The sequence below is a fragment of the Alternaria hordeiaustralica genome, assembly GCF_023758085.1.
Source record: "Alternaria hordeiaustralica strain BMP 2776 chromosome Unknown scaffold_2, whole genome shotgun sequence".
Classification (NCBI taxonomy): Eukaryota; Fungi; Ascomycota; class Dothideomycetes; order Pleosporales; family Pleosporaceae; genus Alternaria; species Alternaria hordeiaustralica.
Genome location: NW_026056774.1, coordinates 97112 through 115618, shown reverse-complemented (window position 1 = coordinate 115618; position 18507 = coordinate 97112). Strand labels below are relative to the sequence as shown.

Here is an 18507-nt window from a genome sequence, read left to right as displayed (position 1 = left end):
AAGGCTACGCCTTGCTTGATGGATGGCAAGCCCAGAATGCCTAGCTGAAGAGTGTTGAGAGGCTTGCACCTATACCACAGGAGTCAGGCTGAGAAGAGGAAGGGTGTTGAGCGTTCCGTTCCGTTGTGTCAGGAAACTCAGGTTCGATGGTAAAGCAGTCAAGACGCGGCAGGAGCTGAAGCTGAGATGACCAGCTCAGACACAGCCTCCATGCACCTTCCTGCAGCTCCAGAAGGCAACAGCTAAGCGGACCAATGACCTAAACAACGTCAGCATCATATCGGAGGAATCGCAAATCCTTCGCTAATAAATGAAAAGGGACTGGACTGCTCAAGAAGGATAAATTGTGGAGAAGATGACAACATGGAACAAAACACATGCAAAGAGGCAGAAGCAGCGGTGCGCAATGCCGCCAGTAAAATTTCGATGATATACAACCAGTATTTGTACAAATCATACCGCCCTACTACGTGCGCGGCTGACTCTCATCATCCTTCCTACTCTCATTAACCAGCGCGCCCCAAGCATCACCTCCAGCACTCCTCTCCTGCTCCGCAGCCTGATAAATCTCACTCAGACCACCAGCACCACCAGTCGCGCGCAGACCTCCATTGCTGTACAGCTCCAAAATCGACTCCACATAATCCTCCTCACCACCAGCAAGCCTATGCTTGATAGCGAGATCCGCCTTCAGCAGCGCGGTTTCGAGGTATGCCCTTCGTTCGGGATCCATGTCCTCGTTGGTAGACGCAGTCTCCGCCTCCGCGATAAGAGCAGCATTGTAGGCTTTCTTGTTGGCGTTGTAGGCTTCGATGCCACCTGCTTCTGCTACCTTCGCGTCGTGTGCGGCGCTCTTGATCTTGCTCCAGGCCTCGATGCCGCCGGCTTCATCGATCTCCTTGCGTCTCCGCTGGTTGAAGGTGATTCTCCGGGCGGCATTGTCACTGATGTCTGGGAGGTTGAACTTCGACCTAGTTTCGTCTAGGTCTTGCTGTGTGATGCCTGCTTCGCTCACTAGCTGTTTCTTTCTGAGTCTCTCTGCTTCGCGCTCTTTGGCTCGGATAAAGGCTAGTTTGAGGCCCTCTTCTATGCTGTCAACGGCGTCGCGGGATACGTAACGCTCTGCGGCCTTGACTGCTTTGGTGTACTCGAGAGCGGCATCGGCTCGCACTTTGTACGCTCTTGGGCCTTTTTTCTTTGGGTCGGCTATGTCTTTGACTTCCTCTCCGGACCACATCTCTTGGTCCTCCGTCTCCGTGAACTCTAGGCTCTCGAGTGCGCCGTCGGGCATGTTTTCGGAGAGCGTACCGTGGGCAGCTTTGTTCTCGGCGATCATCTGGGGTGTGGGCCATTGCTTGTCGATTGTGGCCTGGTCTATGCCAAGAGCCGCAGCTTCTGCCCGTAACCGATCGATGACTTCCGGCTTCTGCATCAATGTCCATCGTAGCGCCCATCCCATAGGTCCGAGCTCTTTGATGCGTGCTACATTGTCCTTGAGCAGGTACTCATCCAGCCCGCCCTCACGGTCCATGGTCTTGAGAACCTTGGCGGTGATGCGCAGCTTTATCTTCTTCTTCAGTGCGACCGAGTATAGGCTTTTGGAGAGCACATTGGGCTTCCAGTTGCGCCGTGTCTTCGTTTCGGTGTCTTTGGAGACATTGTTGCCAAAGCGTATCATCTGGTCGCCGTATAGACCCTTGTTGGCCTGCTTGAACAGCTGATGGGCGCCATAGGGGTATGGGGGGATGTATGCATCTTTCGGGATGATGTTCATGGGAAGATGGGAGCCGAGATCACCGCCGCGTCGTCGCTGTAGTGGGTTCTTCACTGCGGGCGTGGGCGCCGTCGTCGCGTACGTTCGGCAGGTTGACTGGGCCGGGCGAAGGGCCAATCCCTGGGCTGCGGTGCGCCCAGATATTAATTGAGTTCGGGCGTGCATTGTAAGAGAGGTTCGAGACAGCGGTGGTGCCGTCGTGATGGAGTGGGCGCTGTGCTCGGTAGTCCGCAAATTCGAGATGCTGCCAGCACGGACCCTCAGCCTGACGTCTAGCTCTACAATTGCGGGCGGGAGTGCCATGGAACTTCATGACTCTCCCAATCGCCTGAATTCTTTCCCATAAATCACTCATACCCGAAATTCTTCTGTTGTAAAATTACTGTTCTTCATACATTGTATCCCACGTCCAACCGCGCACATGGCAGACACTCCCCAGCAACCCTCCACTGCAAACATCGCAGCCGCATGCGCCATACTCGCTGGTGTAACAGGCTACATGATCGGACAAGCAAAGTCACTTGGTTTCCTCGGAGGCAGCCCAATCTCTCAACCAAAGAAATCCGAGAAGAAAGAAAAGGCAGAAGACTCAGAAGATTCAGAGGACGAGTCGAGCGATGAAGACGACGACAGCGCGCCTGCAGAGTTCCCAGGTCACAACGAGGAGTGCAAGATGGTATTGGTAGTACGAACAGATCTCGGCATGACCAAAGGTATTGCGATTCTTGACACATTTCTATTATCTACAAAATGTCTAACCATATGACAGGCAAGATTGGCGCACAATGCGGACACGCGACATTAGCCTGCTACAAGCACTTCCTCCGACACGCACCGGAATCGACGTTGCTAAAGCGCTGGGAGCGAATGGGACAAGCCAAGGTGGCATTACAAGTCAAGAGCGAAGAAGAGTTAGAGTTGTTGCAGGCGCAGGCACTGAGCCTAGGATTGGTGGCACACATTATCCACGATGCGGGACGGACACAAATCGCGAGTGGAAGTGCGACAGTACTGGGTATCGGTCCTGCACCCAAGGGCGTCATAGATCAGGTTACTGGGCACCTCAAGTTGCTGTAAAGGGGCCTTGGGTATGGCGCTGTGTGCGACCCTGTCGACCAACGCAGTGGAATCAACTGAAAGGGCAAGGTGACGCCACGTCTCGAACATGACTCGTATGCATACCCGAGAGCTCTGGAGCAACGGTCGTGAAGCTCGCATCCGGTCAGGAGCGTGTGGTGATGGGAATTCGAGACGAAATTGCATGATGCACAAAGGCAATTTGCAAGATTCGGGAATTTTCGCCGAACATGGCGGTGAAACGTACGCAGGACGGCTATGGCGGTTTAACTGTAACGCGTGTACGGGTGCGCTATTCACCGGAGGCGAGAACAAACGAAAATGTCGAGTGCGTCTTGCTGTTGAGCGACGCGTGTTGTCCAGGGACTCCTGCTGGCAGCCGCGGGACGGGCCCTGGCTGCCCAACAAATGCTAGCTGCCATGTGCGCATGATTGATGGAATTCCGCGCGCCTGGGAAAGATCTACAGGTCTCGTGATATCAAAATAATCATAGCTTCCGTGCAGCGCAGAGGAATGATGTGCATAGAGCTTGCGCAGTGTAACTGTTTACCATGTACGGGGAGGAGTCTGATGCATTAGTGGTTCGTGGAGCGTGTAACAAGGTATGACGTGCATACACTAGGCGGAAGCAATAATGGCGGTGGTCGATGAGGTTGCGATGTCGCCCGAGGTGAGCAAGTACAGAGATATAGTGCGCGTAAAACCTGCCCACACGTGGACACTGAGATGGGTGCGACATTTGTCTGTCCCAGACTGTGGTATCGAGCCGAGATATTGACTGGCTGTTTGAGAGTTACAGCACACCTAGGTAATACTGAGTGGAGCTCTGCATCAAAGAGGAAGCGGGTACAAGGATGCCTGTCATACCATTATTCTACTTATGCCAGAAATTGCAGCGCTTCATGCAGCAGCGGCACCTCTCCACCAGCTCGTGGCGCCTAAGACGAATACTATCACCATAGCGTCGCTCACAACTGTTTTATAGATGATGCTGTACCTGCCCACAGTCCTCACATAGCCCGAATACGGTGCTGGTAGGATGCCAGCGACTGTGCTGAGAATGCCGCTTCCCTGTAATTGGCCCTTTTCGATGAAATAGCGCGAGGATTGCAAGACTACCTCGAAGGTCGCGAAGAGATAAAAGAAGTGCGCAAAGTTCTGCGCTGGGGTTGATTGGCCGACCCAGTCATCCTCCAGCACATTATCGCGTGACATCTTGGATCCAGTAAATGGTGTTTGCAGGACAATGTAGACGGCGAGGCCAAACGAGAAAACAGAGTGTACTAAGCGCCAGATCCACGCCGAGGATTGCTCTGGCAGCGGCTCAGAGGCACCGGCACCACCCTGCATGGCCGAGAACATACTGGCAAGATCGGGTGGCATGCCGCCTGGTGGTGCGCCAGCTTGACCTGGGGCGCCGGGCATGCCAGGCATACCGCCAGCGCCTGCGCCCATCATCTGCTGGAGCATGGCCATCATGGGATCCTGCGACGCATCCGTGCCTGGGCCGGGGCCGAATGGGCCGGACTGTCCACCCTCGAAAGCGAATGGCGAGGGGAGACGAGGCTGCGATGCCGGCGCGTAGTGGTGTTGCGAAATATCCACCTCATCTGGATCTGGAGTAGCCGTTCCAGACCCAGCGGGTGTAAACTGGGACGGGGTGGAGGCGGGTTTGACTAGAATGCCATTAGCCGTGCATTCACGCTGTTGTAGGACGGAGCTAGGGGGACTATGTGGAGGCTAATGTATTCGAAAGGGAGGAGCCGTTACCTGGCACGTCTTTCTCGAGTTCGCTGAGCGGCTTTGGTGGGCCGCCCTGGAGAGCAGTAATCTGCTGGAGACGTGAGGCGCCGGATTTGGCAGCCAGCCGCTCTCTGCGCAGTCTGGCCTTGGTTTGGGCGGGCGACTCGCCGGGCAGCGCGCTAGTCGCGGAAGCGGGAGAATCAGCCATGGCAGCGGTGGGGTGATGTAGAGAGTTGAGCTGTCGCGGTAGTTATCAATCGTGATCGCAGCCCTCACTATTGTTTGGAGGGGCTGAGGTCATGGCTTGGCGCGAAACTAGCGGAAGGCGCGACGGAACGTCGGAATCTCCCCGCTAGCACTGGCACTATCTGCACCTCTTCACATGAACGGCGACATGCCGAGCGTCTCCTTGCCACTCCCGACGTTTGCTAACCTCTCACTCGATCGCAACACTATTGCGAAGTTTGCCATCCCGACAGCCTGGGTCACTATCGCCCGTCACACGCGCGGTACGGGCCGTGTGATGTCCATTTGCCGGTCATCTTTGACCGATTAGGCTGGCCAGCACTCCTGCTTCTGGTGGAGTCGCTTTAGCTGACGACTCTCTTACGAACATTGCAGCCCAAAGGATTCCGCGGATGCATGTTCTATGTCCACTCAACATACGAGGAAAGCTAATGCAGTATTCGCCTGCTGTACCACTAACATGCATGCCGCTTGCAGCTTCCGGGCCTCTGGCTTGACCCGAGGATCGGGCCCATGGGAGGAGATATGGAAGCGATCCTTGTAGACCTGCGGTTTTCTTGCATGTCGGTCCCCAGTTCCAGCCAGTACAGGATGGACTACTGTGCTTCGTAAGCCCCTTTTCGATACGCATCCTCGCCTCCTGCCAGCTATTACTCAAAGTTATCAGATTGATCCTGGGACCCATGATGGCCGCCGCATGGGAAATCTGTATCAAGCGATATTGTGATACGAATGCCCTGCCAGTGTCATTCACCATTCTTCTGGTGCTGGCGCCGTGCTATGTTTTCTCCACTGGGCGTTTCCGTCACTATAACCCCTATACACACCATGCGGACCATGGCCAGTTACTGCTCCTCACCCACATGTCACCGAATTCGTTAAATCGCTGTAGCGCTGCACCCGAATAGGTCATGAAGGATGGCCTTCAGCAAACTCGATGCCCAAACACATCCTAGAGATCTCCTGCATTCGATAACGAATCGAACTTGGCGGTAGTCGAGCGTGCCTGCCCAATTCTTTGAGATTGCAAAAGACCCACTTTAGCGGTTGCTCTTGCTGCTGTCGTAGCACAGCATCTATATCGCTCCTACCTAGACGACGAGGCGAGCGACAGCTCCTTCCACCGGGTTGTGCAACGGGTGTGACGCGCTCGATAAACACGTTCCCTACTCTTGAAAATTTATTTCTAGCTTTGGTTTCGTCCCAGCCCTTCTTCCCACGTCCCTCCTTCTTGTGACATTCACCTACCGACATGTATCCAAGAATGTTTGTTCCAAGCACCATGGCTGGGAGACAACCTTTCCGGTCGGGTTTCGCTCACGCAGCACGTCTACTATCGCATCACAGAACTCAATCGACCTTGGCCGCTCAGAAGCCCTACTGGGATCACATCCAACCATGGAAGGACGTCTCCGCAGAGGAATTCATCTCTTATAGATGGCAGGTACGTCAATACCAATCTCTTTGGATCCCCGTGATATATGTTTCGATACAGGACTGACTTTCTTAGCTTCGCAATACCGTCTCCGATAAGCACAAGCTCTATCAGTTTCTCAATATAGCTTTGCCCGACAAACTACTGCGCTCGCAGCATGATCAACTCCGGAAGATTCGTACGAAGAGCGACTTCATCGAGGATGCTGTGCGTAACTCATCAACTCGCACCACCCTGTACACATGTTGATGCTGACACGGATACAGATCGCTGCTATCAAGCTGGCACCCATGGCTATTCGCCTAACACCACACGTACTCTCGCTTGTTGATTGGCAAAACGCCGTAGATGATCCTATCCGGCGACAATTTCTCCCACTTAGAAGCGGCATCATCCCTGATCACAAGAACATGGAGCTGGACTCCTTGCACGAAGAAGCAGACAGTCCCGTCCCTGGGTTAGTCCACCGATATCCTGGAAGGGCTTTGTTCCTAGCCACATCAATCTGCCCTGTCTACTGTCGCTTCTGTACGCGCTCCTACGCAGTCGGAGGAAATACAGATACCGTATCCAAGAAACCACAAAAGCCCAGCCGCAAGCGATGGGAAGTCATTTTCGATCATATCGCCAACGATGAGTCGCTCGAAGACATTGTTGTTTCCGGTGGTGACGCCTACTTTTTGCAGCCCGATCACATCAAAGAAATTGGCGAAAGATTACTCAACATCCCGCACATCAAACGCGTCCGGTTCGCTTCGAAAGGCCTGGCCGTGGCTCCTGGTCGCATACTTGATGATAGTGATCCATGGGTCGACAGCTTGATTGAAGTGTCTAACAAAGGTCGAGAGTAAGTCATTCGTCTACCCATCTATGTGTAATGAGGCTAATATAACTGCGCAACTTTCAGCATGGGCAAGCAAGTCTGCCTCCATACCCACATCAACCACGCCAACGAGATCACGTGGATAACTGAGCTTGCTGCGAACAAGCTTTTCAAGCATGGTGTTATCGTGCGCAACCAGTCTGTTCTCTTGAAAGGCGTCAACGACGACTTCGCGCCGCTGTCAGACCTCATCAAGAAGCTCTCAAACATCAACATACAGCCGTACTACGTCTACCAGTGTGATATGGTGCAGGGCATTGAAGATCTCCGAACACCTCTCAGCAAAATCATCGACCTCGACAAGGAACTCCGAGGAACTCTATCCGGCTTCATGATGCCGTCCTTCGTCATCGACCTTCCTGGAGGTGGTGGCAAGCGTCTTGTCTCTACATATGAGACATATGAGGACGGCGTTGCGGAGTACAAGGCGCCTGGTCTTCCGGGTCTCAAAGGCACAAGAACATACACGTACTTCGATCCGAAACCTGTTGAGTCAGCCGTATTGGAAGAGTTTCGACAAGGCCAGGTCCAGGCTCTGGAGAGAGGCGAGACGCTCGAGCAGTTCTTTGCCAAATCACCTCCTCGCCTACCGATTCCCACCGGGCCGATGCTGCCTACGCCGGAACAATCTCCCCGACCATATCCAGGTATGATGGTAGAGCGACCTCAGCCATGGACACATGAACAAGCGGGGACTGAATCGGCATATGCGTAATCACGTGATGCGCGTTACGCGCTCGCTAGCAACAGCGTCTTGTACGACACACACTTTCTCAACGTCAGAGGCGCGGCATTCGAACATAGACATACATTGACGATGAAACGGCCACATACCATCACGGCCGCTACCCTTGATCCTCTTCTGGTTCAAACAGGATAAGAATTTGGCCCAACGTTTCATACCACCTTATAATATTCGCTCACTTCTTTGTATCCGTTATCATATTACATGTTCTTTACCTTCCGTTCTTTGTATCAAGAATGATACTGCAGATACTGCGCAAAAGTTTGACCGATCAACATCTTACATCTACATAGATAGATCTATATTGAACCACACCGTTTGTTTCTCATGCGACCGATTATCCATGCTTCATCTTCGTCAGCGCCATGGATGGGCAACATATGCTTCCATGTGCCCTCAGCACCATCATCCGATGTCATAACCAAAGAGAAGACCTCGTTGTCGCAGCTGGTTAATCGCGTCTTACTGCACGCTTCGCCAAATAGTCTGCTTGTAGAACTCGTTCAACGCATGTCCACCGCCAACCCACGATCACACTTATTCAAGCGCCCATCTTGAAAGGCAACATGCCCGAAACTAGCTGCCTAGCTCTCAAAACATAAGAGCCTTTCTCAATACACCTTCCCCGCCGCGAAAGTGCGCGTGGTGATCGTGGCCGAAACTTTCCTGTTCCCCTGCCAGACTCTGATCGATGCTTCACGTCTTCTCACATGTACCAGAGTGTCGTTTAGAACGACGAGGCGTGGATCGGGGATTTTGCGAAACGTATACATGACGACATTGGCAGAAAGATCTGTAGTTATACCATCTTCACGAGGTGGAAAGGCATAGGGCTTGTGAAACCTTTGTATGATCTGTAGATCAGCGCGCGTAGTGTGCCTTGTATACACGAATTTGTGTTGAGAACATGGGATTAGAACTATTTCACTCTTGTGTTACCGCGGTCATCACAGAAGTCACACCAGAGGAGACAATTGAAATAGTAATCGTTTGAATAAATATTGAAAAATTAATTGAGAATTGTACCAAGGCTTTGCGACCTTTCTAAGCTCTACAACAACGCACTGTTACTTCTTTAACACCCCAGATAAAAGTCATCGACGCGGAAATCCTGAGCACCGTCTGTAGTGAAGAAGCATCGTAATCGCCCGGTGGTTCCCGTAGCCACAAAAGTATTTCCGAATCTGCTGGGTCCCGAAATCCAGGCGTTGACACGACCGTCACTCGTGACACTCTTAGAATCGAGTCCTACGGGCATAGCGCAATTGATAGAACTAGCTGAAGATCCCTTGACGATGTATTTGTACGAGAAGGTGTACGTAACGCCTTTGGTCAGACCGTTGATTTGTTGGTCCAGATAGATGCCGCCTTGGTTTTTAAAGACGACTAGATACGATACGCGGCCGCTGAAGCCACCAGTAGTCAGTCCATAAGAATCTGCTACGCTGTTGCTCCATCTGTTCGATGACCAATAGTACTCCCCAGAACTTTCGAAGCCAGGGTTATTGATGAGGTTGACGCCACGAGCAGTGCAAGTGGGCACTGCAGCAACTACCGAGGTAACGATGGTAGTGCGGACAGGTAGAGTGGTAGTGGTTTCAACGGTTCCGACACTAACAGTTGCGGTGGTCGTAGTAGACATCGTAGTAGCTTCAGTGACTGGGGTAGCTTGAAGGCTGCAGGCTGCAGAGACAGCACTGGGAGCAAAGTCGGCAAGAGCGGCAGGGGTATCCTGAACGGCGACCTCGCGCTTTTGGGGAGCTTGTGTGACCGTTGTGGTGGTCGTGGTCACGGGCGCATCGGTGATGACAACAGTCGTAGCGGGAACAGTAGCAGTGACAGTAGCGATCACAGTCGAAACTTGAGTCGTGTATCCAAGAAGCGTAGAGCAAAACGGCTGTAGCGACGAAGCAATGATGGCGGACTTGGCGGCAGCGACATCGCAAGGAAGCTTAGGCTTTCCAGGGTCGGCGGTGTTGGAGTAGGAGTAGCTGGAAGCAATTGTGTAGTGGTCGTCTCCACGGTACTGGCCATCGTTGACAGCCACGCTCTTCGCCCATTTCTGGGTGTACATCGAGCAGTATTGGCCTTGGGGCTCGCCGTTCTTCATCAGGACGTAGGTGTTGAAGAACTTGCACAGCATGCGGCTGTTGAGGTGCTCGACGTTCCATTTCGTCTCGGCTTCGCATGCGGCGGCGCAACGGGCGGGTTCGAATGGCTGGCCATCGTTGAAGAGCTTGTAGCCCATGTACTGGATAAGAGTCAGCGGCTGTATGTGAGCGAGGTGGTTGTGAAGTGCTTACAGTATCGTCACCGTTGCAGTCGTTGGGAGCGTTGATGGCAACGTTTCCAAGAGACTCGCCGCTGTAGCCGTCTACAGAGACCACACGCTCGCTGTCATAGCCTGAAAGTTTTGTTAGGAACTTTGAACATCAACCATGCTAAACGTCCATGAGCATACCGTTTGATCCAGCAATGACTACGTGGAAATCAGCGCGCCACTGTCCGCTGTTGACGGCTGTTTCGGCAGTCACTGGGCTGCCCCACAGTACACACTTGATGACTGTAGTACTAGCAGGGTTGGCGCAGGAATCAGCAGGAACAACAGAAGGGTCCCTCTCGTAGACTGTAGACAATTTTAGTAAGAGGGAGTCAGGTAATGCTTCGAGTAGTAACACTTACAGATGTTGAACGCTGAGCATCCTTCCTTCTCAGTGCAAGAGTCGGCACAGGCTTGGGTGTCGTAGGTATCCAAGGTCTTGTAACCAAGATATGCTACGGCGTTGTTGCTGCCCTTCAGGTTCTTGAACTTGCTGACATAGCCAGCCGGTGTAGAGGCATCAGTAGCAGCCTTCGAGATCTCCTCCATAGCAAGGAAAGCTTCCGGAGAGTCGGGGCTTGGGACTGGTCCTTTTCCAAGAGGCTGTTCTGAGCAGTCCCAACCTCTCCGCTTCAGTGACTTGTCGGCAGATGCAGGATCCGCAAGGACGGAAGCGAAGGTGTCGGCAACCACAGCATCTGGAGAGTAGGGAACGACCTTGGTACCGGCACCCTCACCAAGAGGAGTCTCTGTGATGGGCGCGGCGGGTATCTCAGCGACCTCACCGAGAGGGATGGATTGAGGCAGAGCTGCTGCGCAGCCTGTCATGGCCAAAGCCGCGAAAGCGTGAACCGAGCGCATGTTGAACGAAGGGGAGAAGTAGAAGGCTGAGGAGAGGATGTCGGCGATTGCTGCTGATGCGTACCTCTGTACCTGGGCACAAACAATACTTATAGCTATTCATGTTGGAGGTTCACAAGACACTCCAGCGGAGCTGCCGATGCGATAGATCTGTGGCGTTGGTCTCGAAGTATCATGGTGAGCTGAGTTCGACGAGCCTCGTCCCCAGATTCTTTCAGCCCGTTCGAATGTGCAGATTGGACAAGGGACTAAACTCGCGTGATGGTAAGAGTATGTACATAGGCGAGGATGCCAAGCGCAGACCAACGATAGATGGGCATGGCCTCGAAGTGCAGGGCTGAGAAGATGTCCCCAATCTGGTAAGACGAGTACTTGGATTTGCGATTACTAGAGTGAATGCGGAGTCCAGCAGTCTCGTGGGAGACGAGATGTCGCTCGATGAATCCGAGATCTCGGGAGGATTGTCTGGGGACTCGGGCGTGAGCGATGTTAGCGGCGGCATTTCACCACGTGCGCTGCGAGAGTCTTGCCGAAGCCTTCCTCACTTGGGCACTACCTCTTCGTTGTTCAACCCGATGCAGCACAAGGGAGGTGAAACTAAGTTCTTTCCCCTGGTGAAAGTGTACACATCGAGGTAAGCGAGGATCGCTACCTTTATTGGTGGCTTGCTGGCGCCTCAGAGCGGCTCGTGCCTGAACTAAAAGAAAAGGTCCGAGCCAGCAGCCTCTTGCTGGGCCCAGGCTTCCCCACGACAAATGCACACTAACTGGCAAAGCGACATCTAGGCCATCGATGGAAACACGGGAAAAGAGTGTGCGTTGTTAAGTCTAACTGCTGTTTGCCATGGTGGCCTCGTCTCGCGCCGGTCACCGCCGCATGCGCCCACGGACGTTCACGGGAAAAGCACTCGGTACCATGACCTTGGGACGGCAGTAGCAAGCCACAAGACGACGATAGACGCAAGGCTGGTGAGTTCTGGAGACGGGCTGCAAGGCTCACATAGATGCCAAACAGAACTCATATAAACATCGCATCCTCGCAACCTCATGCTTCCGAGGTCTGTTCGAATGGATCGCGTGACATGCCTTCTTTTACCCGTCAATGCCAAAAGGTAACGAGCTATACAATAGCTGCATAAATGCGTTGGAATTTCCACCAAGTCGTGTGCACACAAGGCTTAACAAAGGCCTTCACACACCAATGGCGCCAGCGCAGAACAAGCGGGAACTCCGCATACAAGCGAGGGCTGTGGCTACCTGAGTATCTCAGTCTATCCCCTTACTCGTGATGAGCACGACAAGGATCTAACGCCACCGGCGTGCTAGCTGGGAGAAGGTCAGCACGAGCTTGATGCAAATTTGTGTCTGGGGATGGCTATGGATCCGAACGACAACACTAGCATTCATTGTCGTGTATCTGTTGCTCTTCATGGCGTTCAATCACTAAATGCATACAACGACTTCAAAACATACACATGAGTGCCTGAGGTCTCTGTATCAGTGGATAGCGTGTCTCGTAGTGCAAACTCCTGGAGATTATACCACGAAACACGCTATCCACTGACACAAAGACCTCAACACCAAAAACCCGCCACCTCACAACCCTCTAGCCAACTTCGCCGCCGTCTTCAACCCAGTCCCCGGTCTCACATCCCCAACCCACATACTCTCCGCATCCCCATCAATCCCCTTCCTCGCCTTCTCAAACGTCTCCTCCATCTTCGACCTCAACCCACCTTCCTCATCAACCCCACTGTCCTTACCCCACAACTCCAACGCCCTCTCCATATCACCACAAGCAAAGATATACTCGCCCAAAGCCATATGCACAGTACCCAGCACATACCACGTCTGCGCCCTCTCGCGGTCGGTGAAGAAAGAGGGTTTATTTGGTGGAATCAGCTCCACGGGGATGGAATGGAACCAAGGGTTTGAGGTGGGGGAAGGGGCGTCGCATGCCAGACTGAGGGCTTGAGAAACTGATTTCTCGGCTTGGAGTAAGTCTTTCGCTGCTTTCCTGATCTCGTCTGTGGGGTTCGAAGTTCGCAACCAGTGCTTTGTTGATGTGAGGCCTCGAAGCGGAATGGATAGACTGATACCGAGTCCTAGTTCCGTCTTCCAGCGTAGTCGTTGCATGGACTTGTTGAAGGCCTCCTCTTGCGAATGAAGCGTTTCGGCATGCGTCAGGTAGCCGTACGTCAGCGCGATGATAGTAGCTTGAGCATACTCATTCGCAAGCGCGTACTCCTCCTTCTCCCTTGCTTCGTCCGCTAGATCAGCCAGTTCCTGTACACTGGCCATATAACTTTCTGCAGTAAACTTCTCACCCATCATATTGTTCTGCAGACCTTCCGCATACCGCGGAAGCAGATTCTGGCCATCAACTTCCACCTTGCCAAAACCGCTCATCAGACGGAATAGCTCGAGCAGATCACCCTGTAGTTTGGAAACAGGGAAACCGTACGTGTTTACTACGTTAAGAAAGAGACTACGTCCTTGAGCCCATGTCTTCGTGGCGTGGCTTGCTTGGTCAAGGAAGTTGATAAGCCGAGGAAGGTACTGGGCCGGGAACATGACGGAAGCGCGTTTCTGCGCGCTGTTCTTCTCCACAAGAACGATTTCGAGGGCGTGGCGCGTACTCCTCTCCACAACCTCGCTCTTCGCAGTCGAGAAAAGCAGCCCAGAGTCCTCGAGCAACGTTTTCGCGTGCCGGGCGTCACTTGTGTAAACATCGAATCTGACCCACAGATTCTTCTCGTAGAAGTACGACAACGCATCTTTGCTTATCTCCTTGTTCACAAGGAACAGCGATGTGTTTACGGGGAAAGGGTTGCGTGACGCAGAGAAGGTCAAGATGCCTTCGTCTTTGGAGATGGTGTGCGTGTAGGACACGTTGGGTGCGCCGTGGTTTACGAGTTCGGTGTCGAGGCAGTGCTTGTAGATGTTGTTGCGGACGGATGGGGGGAGGTCGGTTAGACCGAGAGGCCGCTTTCGGGGTGTCTCGGCGAGGGAAGCTGCTTTCATTTTGGTGGCGAGCGTGTTGGCGGTGGCTTCCATTGAGTCGCGCTTTTCGGCTGGGATTGGGGCGGTGGTCGCCATGGTTGGATTTGGGGGGTTGGGAGGGCTTGGTTTGATGTTAGTTGGGTTGAACGGACTTCGCGATATCAAGTTGTGATATCTCCAAATAGCATTGCTTTTGCTTTTGCCGCTTACCTGGTAACAATAGCTGAAGAAGTGTTGTGATTCAATCTGGTGATGATGTTGGCAAACTTCAGGCCGCTGAACGCGATTCGCAAGCTCAACAACGTCAAATGTCAACTCAATTAATCAAGAAGCAACCAAAGAGGAACGAATATGATCCTACGAGCAAGCATGAGCTCCATTGCGGGGTTTTATAGCTATCCCCAGCTACAGAGGGGTACCTGCCATCAAGTGCGGGGAAACAAGGATACATGTGGAGATCACCAGTACACGCGCGTGCGGATCCGAGTATGTTCCGCTTTCAACTTATAAGCTTTCTGGCTATACAACTACACAGCCAAAGTACACGCGTAGTGCTGATGGCACGCGCACGTGAAAGGTGCGGGGAAGCTCTGGTCCGCCCAATCGGCCGCTAGCCATCTCCGCGGGGTTGAGCCTCATTGTCAGGTACGTACATGTGTCGATCTACTCTACGAAAGCGGTAAACGCCTTGAGTTGCTTGGTGGCCTTGAACTCTAGCTCTACACCTGGAGCAACAAAGAAGATGTAGCCGGCGCTTAGCTTGTATTCCTTGCCGTTGCCCTTCATGGTTCCCTCGCCTTCGGTCACGATCATGACACTTGGTCCACCGAGCGACCGGATCGTCTCGGAATCGCCATCGCCCATGGTTGTTGCTAGCATGCTGAATTCGCTCAGAGGTGGCGCGTACAACTGCGTCTTGCCGTTCTTGCTTCCGTCGAAAGGCTTTGCTGGTAGGATCGCCTCCTTGGCGTCGTGTGGTGTGAAAGTCAAACTTGAGCAGAACATGTCGATGTTGTCGCGGTCGGCGCGTGGGCAGAAACCAGTGTTCAAGACGTTGTTTGATCGGGCCATGCACTCGATGATATCACCGGAGAGATACGCATGGATGCCGTCAGCGGGGATGTAGATGCTGTCGCCAGCCTTGAGCTTGAGGTAGTTCATGGTGATGAGAGCAACAAGAGTTCCATTATCGGCCTTGTCGTACTGCTCAGCCAAACGAGGAATCATGTCTGGGATGTAGCTGTGTTCGCCGAATTGCTCCTTTGGAATCTTCATGAGTGCGTCGTTGGTCTTGCGTACAGCGTCCTCGGAGGCCAGCAGCATTTCCTTGACGACGTGCTTCAGAGTCTGGTCGTCGAACTCGGGCTTCTTGACTTCTGGAAGGAAGGCCTGGAGTGGTGGTAGCTGCATCAAGCGCTCGATGTCTTTCAGCTGCTTGAAACCACAGAAGGCCTCGAAGTCGCCAAGAGCCAACGCGATCTCTGGCTTGTGGTTGGGGTCGGTGAACTGATCCGGGTTCTTTGCGTGTAGCTTGGAAGCCAAGTCTTTGTTCTGACACTGTGTTAGTTGTGGAACAGATCGATGTAGAGACGAACATACTGGGTGCAATTGCAGAGGTAGGGCCTTCGCTATCGACAGGACCTTGGGCAGATATGGCAGCTTGGTGTGGTTGAACTTCTCAGCAGTGGTCTTTCCCACAAGCTCATCAGGGTGTCTGTCGAGCACTTTCTGAAGGTCCTCGCCAGTCTCTAAGACATATGAAGGCAATTCGGGATATGTGCCCATCCACCTGAACATGTCAGACTGCAATCAACGATGTAGTTTGTAAACTTACATCTCAGCGTAACTTGTGTTCTCGTCAATCTTGAATTGTGTGCCTGGAGTCTTCTCGCACAAAGTCGCCGCCAGCGACTTTGAGCCCTGCTTTCCCCATGGGTACTGGTTGCACTCGCATCTCAGTTGCATAACCTTTTCGACCATGATTGCGGGTTGCGATTTATCGGACGCGTTAGGATGAAGTGTGATTCGAGAAATTCCTCGTGAGTTGGAAGTGAATTGATGCCGGTAAGATGCCGGTCCATCGCAGTTTTCTTAAGGGATTCGTCCCTTTACTGTGACAGACAGGCGACGTCATAGCGGGTAACGCAGAAGTAGCTGCAAAGCTATGAGCGTGTTGTATTAGCAAGCAGTCGTCACATCGCATGTGGATAAGGAAAGCGCTTGGCGATTGTACCGAGCTTCCGCTTTAGCTGTGAATCTGTCTTTTCGCTGGAGTTCCCCATGTTGAAGATCTTGACGTAGAACCTCGCGAGTCTTGGCGAGCTGTCCTCGAAGACGTTGTATTCCTCGCGTTATCTTGCATCTCACCATCTGGAACCCGAACAACCGTAAATCAATACTGTAAAACTCATGCAGTGTTTCCTACGCGTAGCGCATACACTATGCGCTCCTTGAAGGTGAAAGTCGGCGAATACGAACGTCTTCGCGGAAAGGCCAAATATCGGCAGCGTTTGGATCCCGTATCTGACTGATTGGGCCCAGCAAAGGCATGTGCTAAGTCCGTATCGCCTCTATTCTGGGGCGATTGCGGGCTTGGCGAAGCCCATCGTGTGCTATCAATGAAGTTGACGATGGCCTGCTCGAAAAGGAGATAACGCAACGTGGAAGAGTTGCACCACGTGCAAGCGCGGCGTCGAGCAGTAAACCACTGGAGACGAGAAGCACCAACAACTTATATGCAAATCCATGTCTAATGCCAAAAGACACGCCGGTACTCAGGAAACGTGACGCCCCTCTCCTCAGCCCGCTGCCCCTGCCCTGCGGCCGCTAAGGCAAGGTCCCTCCTGCCAAGGCCCATCGCATCGCATCCCATGTCGTCGCGTGTCTAGATTAATTCGACCCTTTCCGCGACCGCACAGCATCCCCCAGCCCCAGCCCCAGCCGTGCCCGTCTTGTGCATAGCGGCCGTCCATCTCTTTCGCATAACCCGCAATGTTCTCGTAACGAATTTCCACGCCCAATTCCCGACTTCACGATCTCCAAGTGGCCCATCGCTCGCTCCGCTTTCACCAATCCCGAACCAAACCGCAATTGCGAGTGATCATCCCGAGACCACGGACGCTTACGACACATCATGCATTTCGCCATGCCCCCGAGGAAAACGTCGCGACCACCGCCCTATGCCGCCCGCAACCAGAGTGGAGGCATTGCGATTCCACCTGCGCTTAAGAACCTCCTCCGCAGCAGGGCAGGACGGTTGATAGTCGGCGGTGTACTGGGCTTCTTTGTCCTGATATGGATGCTGAGTGGTAGTGGAGGAACTAGCAGGAGGACAGCCTCTAAAGTTGGGGGTTGGACAGCCGCGAACATACCCAAGCCGGCGATAGGGAGCGGACCGCCCGTGGTGGTGATTACAACAATAGATCCCAAGGCCGATCCGGTCTGGATACAAAAGATCAAGAGCAACAGGGAAGAATACGCCAAGAAACATGGTACGTATCAACTCTCTCCTCCCGCTCGTTGCAATACCAGAGTAAAGAGCCATACTAACCCTCCCTTCCCAGGCTACCTCACCTTCTTCCCCACCGCAGACCAATACCCCATCGGCAACTCCCCCGCGACCTGGTCGCGCGTCCCCGGCACCCGCCACGCCATGACGCTCTACCCTACCTCAACTTTCTTCTGGTACCTCGACGCCACGGCGCTCATCATGAACACCGCACTCCCCATCCACACCCACCTGCTCACACCCGCCAAGCTCGAAACCCACATGATCACCAACGCGCCCGTCGTACCGCCCGACAGCGTCATCAAAACCTTTAGCAACCTCAAGGGCGACAGAATAGATTTCGTCGTCACACAGGACAAGGACGGATTGGCGCCGAGCAGTTTTGTGGTGAGGAACGGGCAGTGGGCCAAGTTCTTCCTGGATGCTTGGTTTGATCCGATATACAGGAGTTATAACTTCCAGAAGGCGGAGAGTCATGCCTTGGAGCATATTGTTCAGTGAGTTTGCCCTTTCTCCCTTCTCCTGAGCATCTTGCAAAGTCTGGAAGGGCTCCTGACACGAGGTACGGCTTGCTAATTTTTGAATCTTCAGATGGCACGGCACTATCCTCGCCAAACTAGCCATGGTCCCGCAGAACCTCCTCAACGCCTACGCGACCGGACCAGCAAGCCCCAAAGACGGACAGTTTACAGAAGGCGATCTAGTCGCCAACTTCCCCGGCTGCGATAAAGACGGGCGGGATTGCGCGAAGGAACAAGAACAGTTCTGGGCTATACTCGAGCAGGGCAAGAACTAGGAAAGCAATCGCCGGTGTCACCTTGAGGGCAGTTGCGCAACGTAGGAAGCTTTTGAGTAGAGCGTTAGAGTATGTGTATTGGATATGTGTGAAAGAAAGATATCGGCGTAATAGGC

The 18507-nt window shown here is 53.2% G+C and overlaps 8 protein-coding genes across 8 annotated transcripts; 3 read left to right on the top strand and 5 right to left on the bottom strand.

Annotated features, from left to right (window-relative positions):
• Nucleotides 1-466: 466 nt before the first annotated feature.
• J4E84_001518 (uncharacterized protein) lies at nucleotides 467-1939 on the bottom strand (the record flags this gene model as incomplete). The annotated part of the gene is made up of 1 exon (XM_049384150.1): nucleotides 467-1939. The coding sequence occupies one exon, from the start codon at nucleotides 1937-1939 to the stop codon at nucleotides 467-469; it is 1473 nt and encodes a 490-aa protein (XP_049247506.1).
• A 256-nt stretch (nucleotides 1940-2195) lies between these two features.
• J4E84_001517 (uncharacterized protein) lies at nucleotides 2196-2851 on the top strand (the record flags this gene model as incomplete). Its single annotated transcript, XM_049384149.1, has 2 exons — nucleotides 2196-2487; nucleotides 2544-2851. The coding sequence occupies 2 exons, from the start codon at nucleotides 2196-2198 to the stop codon at nucleotides 2849-2851; spliced, it is 600 nt and encodes a 199-aa protein (XP_049247505.1).
• Nucleotides 2852-3752: 901 nt separating this feature from the next.
• On the bottom strand, nucleotides 3753-4803 carry J4E84_001516 (uncharacterized protein; the record flags this gene model as incomplete). The annotated part of the gene is made up of 2 exons (XM_049384148.1): nucleotides 3753-4528; nucleotides 4623-4803. The coding sequence occupies 2 exons, from the start codon at nucleotides 4801-4803 to the stop codon at nucleotides 3753-3755; spliced, it is 957 nt and encodes a 318-aa protein (XP_049247504.1).
• A 1302-nt stretch (nucleotides 4804-6105) lies between these two features.
• Nucleotides 6106-7874, top strand: J4E84_001515 (uncharacterized protein; the record flags this gene model as incomplete). Its single annotated transcript, XM_049384147.1, has 4 exons — nucleotides 6106-6285; nucleotides 6352-6483; nucleotides 6543-7123; nucleotides 7184-7874. The coding sequence occupies 4 exons, from the start codon at nucleotides 6106-6108 to the stop codon at nucleotides 7872-7874; spliced, it is 1584 nt and encodes a 527-aa protein (XP_049247503.1).
• Nucleotides 7875-8979: 1105 nt separating this feature from the next.
• J4E84_001514 (uncharacterized protein) lies at nucleotides 8980-11085 on the bottom strand (the record flags this gene model as incomplete). Its single annotated transcript, XM_049384146.1, has 4 exons — nucleotides 8980-10155; nucleotides 10208-10308; nucleotides 10366-10530; nucleotides 10587-11085. 4 exons carry the CDS (start codon nucleotides 11083-11085, stop codon nucleotides 8980-8982), a joined length of 1941 nt encoding a protein of 646 aa, XP_049247502.1.
• A 1595-nt stretch (nucleotides 11086-12680) lies between these two features.
• On the bottom strand, nucleotides 12681-14183 carry J4E84_001513 (uncharacterized protein; the record flags this gene model as incomplete). Its single annotated transcript, XM_049384145.1, has 1 exon — nucleotides 12681-14183. The coding sequence occupies one exon, from the start codon at nucleotides 14181-14183 to the stop codon at nucleotides 12681-12683; it is 1503 nt and encodes a 500-aa protein (XP_049247501.1).
• Nucleotides 14184-14750: 567 nt separating this feature from the next.
• On the bottom strand, nucleotides 14751-16067 carry J4E84_001512 (uncharacterized protein; the record flags this gene model as incomplete). The annotated part of the gene is made up of 3 exons (XM_049384144.1): nucleotides 14751-15638; nucleotides 15687-15876; nucleotides 15922-16067. The coding sequence occupies 3 exons, from the start codon at nucleotides 16065-16067 to the stop codon at nucleotides 14751-14753; spliced, it is 1224 nt and encodes a 407-aa protein (XP_049247500.1).
• A 1165-nt stretch (nucleotides 16068-17232) lies between these two features.
• Nucleotides 17233-18391, top strand: J4E84_001511 (uncharacterized protein; the record flags this gene model as incomplete). The annotated part of the gene is made up of 3 exons (XM_049384143.1): nucleotides 17233-17578; nucleotides 17651-18092; nucleotides 18187-18391. 3 exons carry the CDS (start codon nucleotides 17233-17235, stop codon nucleotides 18389-18391), a joined length of 993 nt encoding a protein of 330 aa, XP_049247499.1.
• Nucleotides 18392-18507: the final 116 nt, after the last annotated feature.